The 13622-nt window shown below is 55.5% G+C and overlaps 2 protein-coding genes across 3 annotated transcripts; both read right to left on the bottom strand.

Annotated features, from left to right (window-relative positions):
• Nucleotides 1-2050: 2050 nt before the first annotated feature.
• On the bottom strand, nt 2051-6556 carry LOC111160638 (kallikrein related peptidase 10). Its single transcript, XM_022523864.1, has 6 exons — nt 6406-6556; nt 5849-5953; nt 4980-5163; nt 4099-4373; nt 3812-3945; nt 2051-3272 (listed from the first exon to the last, which is right to left on the bottom strand). The coding sequence occupies exons 2-6, from the start codon at nt 5937-5939 to the stop codon at nt 3120-3122; spliced, it is 837 nt and encodes a 278-aa protein (XP_022379572.1). The 5' UTR covers nt 5940-5953; nt 6406-6556; the 3' UTR covers nt 2051-3119.
• Nucleotides 6557-8567: 2011 nt separating this feature from the next.
• On the bottom strand, nt 8568-13160 carry LOC111160639 (kallikrein-11). Of its 2 annotated transcripts, XM_022523866.1 has the most exons (7): nt 13075-13160; nt 12262-12313; nt 11380-11454; nt 10768-10924; nt 10132-10397; nt 9454-9590; nt 8568-9029 (listed from the first exon to the last, which is right to left on the bottom strand). In XM_022523866.1, exons 3-7 carry the CDS (start codon nt 11417-11419, stop codon nt 8877-8879), a joined length of 753 nt encoding a protein of 250 aa, XP_022379574.1. In that variant the 5' UTR covers nt 11420-11454; nt 12262-12313; nt 13075-13160; the 3' UTR covers nt 8568-8876. The 2 variants fall into 2 exon arrangements, with proteins under 2 accessions (XP_022379574.1, XP_022379573.1); XM_022523865.1 differs by lacking the exons at nt 12262-12313; nt 13075-13160 and having other exon boundaries at nt 10132-10468; nt 10764-10924; nt 11380-11419.
• Nucleotides 13161-13622: the final 462 nt, after the last annotated feature.

Raw genomic sequence — 13622 nt, 5'->3', positions numbered from 1 at the left:
TCACTGGACCTCTCTCAGTTGGCCTATATATTAAGAAGTAATAGTAACCAGGTTGGGGGGGGTGATTAAGTGAATTAACCCACATGCAGTACTTACAACAGCGCCCAGCACATAGCCGGCATTCAACACATGTGTTAAGTCTATCCCTCTCCTCTAGAGCCCTGCACTGCCTCAATTACAATACACATCACTCGTGGTTATACAGCGTCTTGTTCTCTCTCTGGACAGGGATGGAAAGTAGAGACTGAAACTGAAGAGACACTGTGTGTCATACTGACCACTTCTGATAACATCTCCATAGCTACCTTTTTTAAAAAAATTATTTATTTATTTTTTTAAAGTAGGCTCCATATCCAGCATGGAGCCCAACACCGGGCTCAAACTCAGGACTCTGAGAGCAAGACCTGAACTGAGACCAAGAGTCCGATGCCCAACCCACTGAGCCACCGAGGTGACCCTTGATAGCTACATTTATTTTTTCTTAAAGATTTTATTTTTTTAATTGACAGAAAGAAAGATCACAAGTAGGCAGAGAGGCAGGCAGAGAGAGAGGGGGAAGCAGGCTCCCTGCTGAGCAGAGAGCCCCATGCGGGGCTCGATCCCAGAACCCTGAGATCATGACCTGGGCGGAAGGTAGAGGCTTAACCCATTGAGCCACCCAGGTGCCCCAATAGCTACATTTATTGACCGTACTCTGTACCTGGCAGGTTTCATGTATACTATCTCATTTAATTCTCACTCTTCAACCCTATTCCACAGAGGGGAAAACTGAGATCAAGAGAACATTCCAGTAATTTTCTCAAGGTCACAAAGTAAGTGACAGAAATACATTTCCTTCTCTACCCAGTACACTCCTACTTATCCTTTTAAACCCCATGCAAATGTCCCCTGATCTGAGAAGTCTTCCCTGAGTCCTTCAGAAAGAGTCCATGGCCTCTCCTTAGGGCACCCCATGCCTCCTTCTAGCAATGATCAATTTGTGTTGTTAATCCATCGATGCATTGAGTTGCTTCCGTGTGCCAGGCACTGTACCAGGTACTTAAAGAACAATCACTAGTGGGGCGCCTGGGTGGCTCCGTCAGTTAAGCTTCTGCCTTCAGCTCGGGTTGTGATCTCAGGGTCCTGGGATTGAGCCCCATGTCTGGCTCCTTGCTTGGCGGAGCCTGCTTCTTCCTCTGTCTGCCGCTCCCCCTGCTTGTGCTCTCTCTCTCTCTCTCTCTCTGACAAGTAAATGATTTAAATAATTTTTTAAAAAAAGAAAAATCACTAGTGAATAAATCAGTGTCCCTGCTTTCATGGACTGAGTCGGGAGAGACAGGTGGCAAACCATTATGCAGTGAACACACAAACGAGGTCATTCCAGTTCTAACAAGTGCTGCAAAAGAAATAAGCCCAGCAATGGACTGTTTTCCTGGTGACGCAGGGGACCCCTTTAGCCAGGGCAATCCTGGAAGGCCTGAGGAGGTGACATTTGCGTAGAAACCTGAATGACAAGAATGGAAGCCTTGCCTGTCTCCCTGACCTGACTAGCAGCTCCTTGAGGGTAGAACTTGAACTGATTCATCTCCAGGACCTAGAGTAGGACACAGCTCAGTAAACACCTGTAGTATGATGATTAAAGGGATGGGTGATGTGCCTTTAAAAATGAACCCAGTTCCCACCTCTTCGAGTGTTGCATGACAAACCTAGCTGATACGTCTGATTGGCGTTTCCTGGGTGTGCTAATGGGGGCAGAGGAAGGGAGCTGGAGACTATGTGCCAGTCTTCCGTGGGCTCTGTAGGGGCAAAGACCTCGTGGTGGTGGTCACCACTATGTTCTCAGTGCCCAGCATCCCCCCCTGCCATATAATAGGTGCTCAGAAGTGGAACATCTCTGTTGTGCATATGTTCAGCTGATGTTACGTCTCCAGAGTCCAGGCTAAGTGGAGGTTCCCAAACATTGGTTAGCTCTGCCTGGATTCTGTGTAGAATACACCCCCAGCGTAGGAATATTTACATGGAGACACTTTCTGCGAAAGGTAAAGAACCCTTCTCCTTCCATATTTCCAGGGCGAAATTTCCAAGCCAATTTGGGATGGGGGGGGGATGGCGGTGGACTGGGGGTTGTGAGGGGCTCAGAGGAGAATGGGGATATGGTGGAGCTGGGACTGGGGCTTGTGATTGGTGAGAGAATGGAGAGGGATCTCAACAAAAAACTTCCCCTAAATCTCAGAGGACTTCTTTCCTTGAACTTAGCAACTAAGGCGGGGCGGGTTCCTCTGGTCTTGGAGGCTGAGGTGGATCTGTGGTGAGGTCCCTTGGGTTCTAGTGGCCCCAGGAAGGCAGTGAAGGGATTAGATGACTCAGAGGTGGCCCAGCTCCTGCTGGGACAGGAGGAACTGGTGCTGGGTGGACCCAGACGTGGGGAACAGTGGGAGGGAGGAAGGAAGTGGTTAAGGTTAAGTGGTTAAGGTCCCCTCATAGACCTTGAGGGGAGGGTGGGGAGTGTGATTCTCCCATCAGCCCTGAGGGATGGGGATGTGGAGGATGGGGCTTGGGGTCTTGGGACGGGGGTGCTACTTCTGTGCTTTTCTCCCCAGGACACGAAGTTACATACGTTCATCCTCACCAGGACCTGCTCACAGATCATGACAACAGGGAACATTCAGTCAGGGCTTGCCACCCCCTATGTTAATGCTTTACTAACAGTTACCATAGCAACCTATGCACTCGTGTTGTATGGTCATGTTGTATGATCGTCTCTTCACAATGACTCCGAGGCAGGCACTCCATTGTCCCCATCTTCCAGATGAAGAAACAGAGGCCCAGACAGGTTACTCTGCTTGCCCGAGGTCACACAGCAGGGATTAGCAGAGGGAGGCAAGCTGAGTGAGTGACAACTTCTCTCAGATGCTGGGTGACCACCAGCTTCCTTGCTTCTCTTGAATTAAACTTGACCACCTCTATTGACACTTTGGCTTCAAAGTGTGGAAAGAGCAGCAGTAGGCAGGGGAAGATGAGGAGAGATGTTAGCAGGTGTTGGGCAGTGGAGGTTCGAACAGAACAGGGGGAGAATTCAGCCCCCGCAACTATGAAGGAAGGAGCAAGACGGCAGCTGGTGGAGTGGCAGGGCCTCTGGGTCAGTTGGAGTGTATGGTTTTCTCTATCCAGGAGCTGTATTTGCAGATCTGGGTGTAGACCGCTGGATGCTGAGCTGAGCCGCAGGGGTAAACACCCCATGAAAGGATGCCCTGCAGGGTCTGGTCACAGACCAGAGGGCCACCGGAGTCACTCTGGGGGGTGGGGGGAGAGATCCAATAAATACAGCGATTCAAGGGCTGTCACTTGAGGGTCTGGGATAGTGATAGGGAAGGAAGGGGTTTGGGCAGGGTTGGAGTTACGTTTGGGTAAAGATGAGCTTGGGGTGGGGTTGGAATTAAGTATGAGCTGGGTTGGGATGGGGCTGGACTGGTGGCCATGGATATCGGACAGGGGATGAGAATGTAAACGCATTGCTGCTGGGATCACAGCTTGTGGCAGGTGAGGGGATGAAGACAGATGGAGAGGTAGGGATGGGGTCGGGGTTTAGGAATAGCCAGAAGGTGGAAATGCAGTTGAGGATGGGGTGGGAAGTGGGTAGGGCCAGGCACAAACAGGTGAGCGGAGCAGATAGAGTCAGAGATGGGAATGAAGTTGGGGTAGGGGTGGGATAGTGTTGGACACAGGGATGACTCTGGGCTGGGGTTGGGGACAGCGATGGGGCCTTCTGATTTCTCATAACTTCCCTATCCTAGCTCCCATGCATCAGAGACCCGCCCCAGCCAGTCCCTACCTGGCAGGGGTCCTGACCCTGGTCCAGTCCTGCACACATCATGTTGTTGGTGACAACACCAGGGTAGAAGACCTCGCACTCTTTAGAGCTCAGGACAGTGACCCTGGAGCAACTCAGGCCCTTGTTGTACTTCACTGATGGGAGGAAACAGTAGGTAAGCCGGCAGCCAGCCCTTAATCCTCCAGGACCCAGGAGTCCACGCCCCCAACCCCCTCCTCCCTCAGACCCATCGTCCTGGCCCTCAAGGTATTCCCCGGGATACAGGCCTCAGGGACCCCCGCTCTTGCCTCTTCGGGTAGCCGTGGTACCCCAGCCAGCGACCTGGCACTCGTCTCCGGGCTGGGCACAGCGGTAGGGCAGGCGCAGGGTCTGGATGCGAGGCCCCAGCACAGCGGGCCTGGCCAGCTTCAGCAGCATGAGGTCATGCTCGTCTGTCCGCCTCGGCAGGATGGGGCCTGAGACCTGGTGGAACTTGGGGTGGATGACGTGGCGAGTGGTCCGGCGGAGCTGCTCGCCCTGGAGGAGGAGCAGGTGGTCGTCCCCAATGCGAGCCCATAGAGGACTAGGGAGGGAAGAGATATATGAGGGCAAAGCCTCGTTAGGGACTGGGACCAGACTCTGAGTCCCTGGGAAGGAGGGTACTAGTAGCAGGGTAGGAGTCTGGACTCTGGGGTCCAAGGGAGGAGGGGTTTGAGGGTGAGGACTCCTGGGTCTGAGGGAGGAGGTGGGGGGTGGGGGTGGAGCTGGAGGCTTGAATTCTTGGGAAACAGAGAATGATTAGGCATTTGGGTCTCTGAGCTCCGCAAGAATTGAGTGCTGGGGTAAGCCTCTCTTCCTTCCTCCATCAGTGGCAGCTCATAAGGTGAACAATTTCCTTAGTTGGAAATTACTAACCACACCAGATCCTGACTTCTGTCTGTGGCGTACAACTATCTACACTTCAACAGAACCCAAGGAGTTTCAGCAAGACAGGGGTGGCCGAAGGCCCAGAAACGCTCAGAAGGACCACACCGCCCCCTGGCGGCCACAGCGCTACCCCACCTCTCCTCCTACGGGAAGTCCTCCAGCACTGACTCGCACATGGACTCAAGTGCCCCAGCCCTTCCCGCCTCCTCCCAGGGACCTGCTCCACAGCCCCTCAGTGGCTGCCCCGAGGATCTCCCCTTACTTGTTGTTCCGGCAGTGCGCGGCTGTGAGCACCCAACTCTTGTCCACCAGGACGCCCGCGCAGTGGAACGAGAGGCCACTGAAGAGGGAGACCTGCCAGGGCTGCGAACCGCGTGCGCAAGGAGCGCCGGAGGCCACAAGGTCCACGCCGGTGTCGTTTCTGGGGAGCAGCACCGCCTCCGCGGCTGGAGAAAGAAAAGGGGTGGAGATCAGAGCAGGACAAGGGCTGGGTTTAGGGCCGGAGCTGGGGGGCCCCGCAGCCAAAACCAAGGAAGCTGGGGGCTTGCAAATTGGGGGTCCTGAGGGAACCGAATGGAAGTGGCAGGAGAAGAACAGCGGGAAAGGGGAAGGAGGCAGGATTAGAGCGGACTAGGGCTAGGAGAGCGAACTGGGTGGGTCTGGAGGGACAGGGACAGGGACAGAGGGCAGCGCCCGGAGCAGAGCGGGAATGGAACGCGACGGGGCCACCAGGGGGCGACGACAGAACGCGACGGAGCTTGCGGAGCAGGGGCGGGATGTGCGCAGCAGGTGGAGAGAGAGAGGGGCGAGGGCAGAGCAGTAGGGCAAGACTGGAGAGAAACGGGAGGAGTAAGAAGGGGCGGGGACAGAATGGGACTGAGAGAGGGGCGGGGGTTAGTAAGGGGCTGGGAAAGTAAGCCGCTGGGAGAAAGGAGTCGGGATCCAGGCTGAGTGCTGGGGTCGGGATCCCCTGGTGAGGAGCTCGGAGAGGGGCAGGGCGGAATTAGGCCCGAGCCTCCTCTGGATCCGCGGGTGGGTGCTGGGGTCCCCAGAGGAGGCGCGGTGCGCGGGGGCTGGTGATGAGAGCACACTCTCCCGGGGACCTCCGCCAAGCCCTGTTCCCCGCCTCACCCCACAGTTGCGTCACGAGCAGCGGCAGCAGCAGCCTCGACAGGGCCCGGGCGCTAGAGGCGGTGCACAGGTGGCCGTGCGGGAGTCCCATGGCCAGGACTGAGACTGGGGGGCCAGGACGAATTAAAACAGATACCGCGTCAGAGACACCCCCACGCCCACCCCACCTCGCCCATCTGCCCGACCTGGGCCAAGCCAGCCCGCACGGACCCGCTGAAAACGTCGGCCCACAACCTCAGGGGCGGACCGACCGACAGGCGATTGGGGCCCGGAACACCCAATACGGGCACAATTACCCTAATGACGCCTCTTGTGGCGTCCTCCTGACCTCCCTATGACCGAAGGGGGAGCGAGGTCCCAGCCCGAGCTTTCCCGGACTGTCTGCCCAGCAGCCTTTGGGGTTCGCCCTCCTTCACAGGTGGACGGGGGTCCGAGGTTCAGAGGCGCATGCCATAGATAGGGAAACTGAGGCTCAACCAGGGCTGCCCGCGACCCGAAGGTCCCCACCCATGCTCTCACAACACGCCCCTACTAAGGTGAGGTGCATCCCACCTCACCTGGGAGTCGATGCTGGGAAGGAAGGAGGAGACTCAGAAGTGGCTCTGCCCTGCCGAGTGGGCTGCTGAAATCCTGTGGCCTGGGACCCCTGGCCTGGCCTTCCCTTTTAACCTCAAAGAGCCCGGAAATTTCCCCACCCTCCCCCCAGGGATTCACTCCCTCCTTTCCCTCTCCCTAATTATACCATGGGTGGGACTGGCACCCAACCTGGGCCCCAGATTCCTGCTCTGGGAGGGGCCCCGGGAATACAGGCTTCTTCTAGAGCCCCAAACACCCTTTTTGGAGCTAGACCGCATGGGGATTCCCCAGGTCTCCTGTTCCAAAATGCCTTCTCAGGTGGGGAGAGAGGATGCCTTGTCCCTGGGTAGCCTCAGGGTCTCAGAGATAGCATTGGAGAGAGGTGATTACCACCAAGAGAGAGGAAAATAAACAAGGAAATGCCTACCTAATGACTGAGAAAAGCAGAATGCCCGCTAGGAGAGAGGGAGGCCAGAGATAAGACAGATGGAAGGATAGGATAGAAGACTTAAAGACTGAGACACACAGAGACAAGGAAAAGAAGAAATCACATAGGGGCACCTGGGGAGCTCAGTGGGTTAAAACCTCTGCCTTCGGCTCAGGTCATGATCCTAGGCTGGGATCAAGCCCCTCTGGGATCGAGCCCCACATCGAACTTTCTGTTCAGTGGGGAGTCTGCTTCCTCCTCTCTCTCTCTGCCTGCCTCTCTGCCTACTTGTGATCTCTGTCTGTCAAATAAATAAATAAAATCTTTAAAAAGAAGAAGAAGGAGGAGGAGGAGGAAGAGGAGAGGAAGAAATCACAGAGATGGAAGGGGAGCAGAGAGGGAGGCAGAGCCCCAGAGCCGGTGTGGAGCTCTGTGCTGAGCCCTGAGCAGTGGGCTCACTGTGGGTCCCAGTGACTAGCACCCCTCTTCCTTCTCCTGCAGGGGGCGGGTTGAGGGGGGGAGGGCAGCAGATCACACCCAAGTGTGGTCCCATCAGATCCTTCCTGCCATCAGTGTGCCTTCATATGACACACGGGCCCGTGAATCACAGGAGGCCAAGGCCACAGAGGTGCGTCAGTATCACCTGGACCAACTCCCTCCTTTCAGGTGAGGAACTGAGGCTCAGAGAAGGCAGTGACTCACAGAAGGTCACACAGCAAGTCTACCTAACAACCAGGAGGCCCCAGTTCCAGCTCCGGGCTCTTACTCCTCATGGCAGCAACCTTCCCTGAAAGGCGAGCAGGGCGTCAAAAAAAGATCCTGAGCTCTGGACTAGTTGTGGGGCATCTTCTCCAGTGGGAACTGAGTTAACTGCAGAGGTTGTCCAGCTCTGTGCTATCCAGGTGAACTCTCTACAACAGGGCAAGTGCCCTCTATGAGCTATTCAGTACAGCAGTCAGATGTGGCTACAGAGCATCTGATATGTGGCGAGCGTGACCAAAGAACTCCTTTTCTCATTTTAGGTTATTTTAATTTAGAAGGCCCCACGTGGTTAGTGGCTGTCCTACAGACCAGCACAAGTCTGGGGAAATTACCTCGCCTGGAGGTTGGAAAGAAAAACAGTTGGGAGCTCCTTTTCTTAATTATGGGCAGGCTGACTTACCTACTGTGCTATCATTCCTTTAAGTGCACAATTTTACAGATAAGAAAACTGAGCCTCAGTCAAGGCAGTTTAGCTTGGTAGTTAAGAAATCATTTTGCTTTAAAAAAAAGAAAAAAGTTGGGGTGCCTGTGTGGCTCAGTGGGTTAAGCCTCTGCCTTTGGCTCAGGTCATGATCCCAGGGTCCAAGGATCAAGCCCCACATCCGGCTCTCTGCTCAACAGGGAGCCTGCTTCCCCCTCTCTCTCTCCCTGCTGCTCTGCCTACTTGTGATCTCTCTCTGTCAAATAAGTAAATAAAATCTTTAAAAAAATAAAAAGAAAAAAGAAAAGGAAGAAAGAAAGAAAAGAAAAGAATGAAAAAAGGAGACATTGCTTTAGATTCCTTGCTTTTCTCCTTACTGGCTGTGTGACTGAGCAAGTGGCTAGTTTCTCTGTGTTCAGTTTCCTCATCTGCAAAATGGGCATAATAATGGCACTGAATCTTGTGAAGATTAAGTTAGTTGATATGTTTAAAAGCCCTTAGATCAGGGTCTGGCATATAAAGCACTCCAAAGATTCGTTTGTTCAGCAAGTATTTATTGAAACCTTGGTGCGTGCCAGAAGCTGTCTTTGGGGCTCAAGGATACAACAGTGAACGAAACAACTTTTATCTCTTCCAGAATCACAAATTAATACAAGACAAGATTTGAACCCAGGCCTCACTGATTCCAAACCCCAAGCAGATTATTAAGCTACAGACTCTCTCATTGTTCAGGAGGCTGAAAAGAAAATACATAAAAGCATCCTCGCTCAGGCTTGACTATTAACAGAATGAGTAAGAGTCACAACACCAAGTAGAGATTGGGGGTGTTGGGCTGGTCCTGGCTAGTTATTATCCATAGTCTTCCGGATCCAGTCTACATATTTGCAGACCTTTGTATAGACACCAGGCTTTCTGGTGACAGCACACGGATCCTGGCCCCAGGAGATAATGCCTTGAAGAGACCCATCACACACCAGAGGTCCCCCAGAGTCACCCTAGGTATGGAGAGAGAGACAACCGGTCAGAAAAGTGGCTTGGCCATGGGAGGGGGACAGGGTTGGGCATTGTGGTAGGGAGGAGGGGTTGCTGGGATGTTGTAGGGATGGTGTTAGGAGTGGGGTGGAGATTGAGGATGGGGTTCACGAGATGCTGGGGGATGAGGCTGAAGTATGGGTGGCAATAAAGATGGGGTTAGGGTTGATTGGGGGATGTTGGGGCTAGAAATAAGGGTGGGAATGGGGATGGAGCTGGGGATCCCGTGGAGGTTAGGAATGGGAACTAGGGGTGGACATGGGGTTGGGGTGGCAGGGTGAGACAGGGTCAGGGTTGGGAATGAGGTTGTGGCTGCAGATGAAGAGATGTTTGAGGTAGGAGACAGGAATGGGGATGCGGCTGGAGACCCAGGCCCTGTCCCCTGACCTGGCAGGAGTCCTTGCCCTCTTCCCGAACACTGGCACACACCATGGTGTCTGTAATGTTGCCGGGGTAGGCCTTCTCACACTCCTCGTGCTTAATGATGGTGATGTTGGCGCATCGTAACGTATGGGGCAAGTGCACTGTGGAAACGGCATGAACGGATGTGGAAAATGAGGGACCCTGGCCCCGTTCCCCACGCTGCAGTGCCTGCTCTGCCCACACACTACAGCCAGTCCCCGTCCTTCTTGCTCACACCCAACTCATCTCTGTGCTCCTAGCAACAGCACGGGTAATGCTAGCGAGTAAATGTATTATGGCAGTCGTTCTATATACACTATCTCTGATCCAGCCCTGGTAGGTGGGTGAGATCATCCTCATTTTACAGAGAAGAAAACCAGGGTTCAGATGCAAAGCCACGTGCCTGAGGTCCTACAGTGAGCACATGTATGGCACATCATGTCTGTCTGACCCCCAGGCTAAGACTTTAGTCTCTACCCTACCTGGCTCTTACGCTTTCCCTCTTCTTTTTGACTTATCCCTCCACTGACACCCCCAGGAAGCCCCCTCTCGTACTCTTGTACTCTGGGAATCTCCCCTCTGAAGGCTCCTCTGGTTCCCTCTGTCCTTCCACAATCAGGATCACCCATCCCTCCCCTCCATGTCCCCCTCCGGAGCCCCTACACTGGGGGCTGGACGTGGTGCCCCAGCCAGAAATGAGGCAGCGGGTGCCTGCAGTGACACAGCGCGACGACAGGGTGAGCGGTCGCACGGCCCCAGTGATGAAGGCTGCGGTTGCCATCTTCACCAGCATGATGTCATTGCGGTGGTCTTTGTTGGGGAGGCTGTTGTTGAAGTCTGGGTGGGGGAAGGACTCGGTGGCCGTTCGGGTCTGCTCACAGCCATCCCGCCGCTGGAGATTGTGTTCCCCCAGATGAACTACATATCGGCTGAGGTGGGAGAGATGGCGGTCAGAGATGGAAGGCAGGGGAGAGGCAGGAGAGGGGAGGAGGGGAGAGACATGGCGGAGAGGGAAGGGATGAGAGCACCTGAGAGAACAAAGCAACATATCTCCCCTTCTGACCTCATTCATTCCCACTTCCCACGGAAGCCTCCTTCCCAACCATATCCCCATCCCAGCACCCAACCCCCCTCCCAGCACCATCCCAGGTCCGATGCCTTCCGTCCTTCCATCCCGGCTCAGTGTCCATCATCCATGTCCATCTTGGACCCCACCACGTCCTCCCCATCCCCAAACCCCTCTCCATCCATCTCTCCATCTCCAGCCCCCTGCCGGCCCGCCCCAGCCCCCGCACCCACGGCTTGCGGCAGTGAGCTGCTGTGAGGAGCCATTTGGGAGCGATGAGAGTTGCCCCACAGAGCAGCCGTGTCTTCTGGAACAGAGCCACCTGCCAGGGCTGGGAATGAGGAGAGCATTCGTACCCCTTGATGATCCTGGTCTCTCCCCCTACATGCCCTGGAGGGGAGTGAGGGCAAAAGAGGGGGCTCAGGCATGAGACAACTCCCAGAAGTGGGGGTGGGGAGAACAGAGAAGGGGTGGGTGGCCTGGGTCCCAGCCTGGTGTCCCGCTGAAATGCATCGTCTGGATGGACCAGGTATTAAATGCCTGAAATCCTTCGCTGCTGGTTGGTCAATAACTACTGTTCTGTGCTGTCTTCTGCCACACAACAGTTGCCCCAGCCCCTCCCTTGAGACCCTCCTTGACCTCTCCCCATTCTAGCATCTAAAGGGATTATGCTTGGCCCAGCGAGGGGCATTCAGGACCTTACTATGGCTCCTATACCCATTTGGATGCCTGGTGGGTTATTCTGTATCTTCAGCATTGGCTCCGTCACCATCCAGACATAGAGGGTTGAGGGACCCTAGAGACCAGAGAGGGAGGCCTTTGCCCTCCCGCATCCCCCATCATACCTGTCACCAGAGCAAGCATGATTAACTGAAGAATCATCATGACCTGGAGAGGGGAAGGGCAGGCCCCACGTTCTTCTGGGAACAAGAAGGAACAAGGGGCCCAATCACTTTATGGGGAGACTGGGGAGGGACTGGCTCATGCCCTCTCCTCCCTCCCCTGCCTGCTCTGGCTCTCCCCAGGGACAAACAACAGGGTTGGAGGAATGCCCAAGTTCTCACCATGTCCCAGCCTCCAAAGCTTTAAAAAAAAAAAATCTGGTATCAAGGTGGCCTTGGAGGGGCCGATCTCAGCTAAAAGCTTCTCTGTAGCCGTAGCCGTGAAGGATGTGGCTGATGCTGGGAGGGTCTTTAGCTGGGGCAAGGGTTTGGCTGGCCCTGTTTTAAGTCAGCCATGGTACCTGTGAGATGCATCTGGGAGAATGTTTTCCTTCTTGCCCACCTGAGACCTAGCCAGCACACCCCAGGGCCATTCCGCATCCACCCCGGGGTGCTATAGGCCCTTTGAGAGCTGCCAGGGTGTGCAGTAGGGGGCTCAGCCTACTAAGGACAGTGCTCCGGCCCTGTCCTTCTGAATCCCTGCCCCTTTGAAGGACAGACAGATGGAACTGGGTGGGGCTGGTCCGGGGAAGAGCCAGTGCCCTTAGCTGCCCTGGCCTGCAGGGGGGTGGGGTGGAGGGCTGGATTCAGCTATCAAAGCAGGGATCGGAGGTCACTGAAGTTGGGGGCAGGGCAGCCAGTAGGAGAGACAGAGAAGCAGAGAGCACCCGCCCAAGCCAGGAAGGACAGAACAGAGGGAGAAATGGCGCGGAGGCAGAGGAGGCCTGGCCCGCTGTGGGAGCGCAGGCCCCTGCAAGAGGGTCTTCCCTTCCCTCCCCGACTCACAGGCTCTGGGACTAGGGCTCTGGGTGCCAGCTGGGGGTGGCGGCGGCGGCAGCTGCGGTGGTTTGGGTCAGAGGCAGATTGGGTCAGAGCATCAGGTGGAAGGCAGGTGCGGGTGGCCCGGATGACTGGGCCTCCTCGCCCTGCCTTACTGCCCTGGGGGTGGGGTGTGTGCGCCTGCCCGCCTGCCTCTGTCACCTCTCCAAGCCCCTCTTCTCTCTGGTTCTCCTTCCGCCTGCATCCTTCTGGGTCTGTCTCTCTTCATCTTTGGCGGTTGCTTCCTTTCTGTAACTCTGTGGCCATATTTCTCCTTGCCTCTCCGTGCTTGTGCCTTTCTGTCTTTCTATCTGTGTCTCTCTCAGTCTCTCTCTGAAGGACTCCTTTAATTCTTTATCTTTCTTTGTGTCTCTCTGTCTCTGCCTCCCTCCACCTCCTTCTCTCTCTCTTTCCCTCCGCCTTGTTCTCCAGGCTCTGTGTCTCTCCTCCTGTCCCTCCTCCTCCCTCCCCACAGCCCAAGCCCAGGTGGGCCCCTGGCTTCCTCGTGGCCGCCCTCCCTTCTCCATTCCAAGGAGGGGGGAAACTGGGGCGTCACAGGTGGGGCTGCTGCCAGCCAAAGGGGCAGGACCAGAGGGTGGGGGAGGCAGGTCGGGGCCTGTGGGAGTCAAGGCCCGGGAAAGGGAGTCAGCCCTCAGCAAGGCCCCAACCCCTAGCGCTCCTCTGGGGCTTCACTTCTGTCTCCCTTCCCTCCACTCCCCTCTCCTGCCTCTGCCTCCCCCGGGCATCCTGGGGCCCCCCAAACCCAGCTGTGGCACTTACTCGCTGTGAGACTCGGGTCCGATGACTTCCAAATCTGAGCCACCTCAATTTCCTGTCTGCCGATCCCTCTATCTCCGGGCCTGCTTGTTATCAGTGAGATCTCCTGCCTCTCTGTCCGGCCCTCCTCTCTCCCCTAACCAGAAGTGGGGCAAGACGACCAGGTATGGGTTCCTCAGGCAGCCACCCTGGCCTCAAACCTCGGCTCTGGCTCTTCCTACCACAGTGACGTGAGCCAAGGAACTCCACCCCCGTGAGGCTCAGTTTCTTCATCTGCGAGATGGGGGGGACAGCCCTGCCTTGGGGTGTTTGGGATGAAGACTCCAGGAGAGCCCAGCACAGCAGGCACCCAAGAATTCCCACGCTGTCACCATCAACTGTCACTCTCCCATCCCAAATTTCCCTTCCATTCACTGGGGAGAAGCTCCCTTGGCATCTCCTGGATGGCAGTGAAGACAGAACCCAAGGGGTGGGCAGGACTATTTTAAGACCTAGGCTGGGTCCTCTTGCTTTCCAAGGCTACACCCTGCCTTCCATCATCACAGACATAT

The sequence above is a fragment of the Enhydra lutris genome, unplaced genomic scaffold, assembly GCF_002288905.1.
Source record: "Enhydra lutris kenyoni isolate GAN:26980312 unplaced genomic scaffold, ASM228890v2 scaffoldscaffold77, whole genome shotgun sequence".
NCBI classification, from domain to species: Eukaryota; Metazoa; Chordata; class Mammalia; order Carnivora; family Mustelidae; genus Enhydra; species Enhydra lutris.
This window is presented reverse-complemented; position numbering and strand designations above follow the sequence as displayed.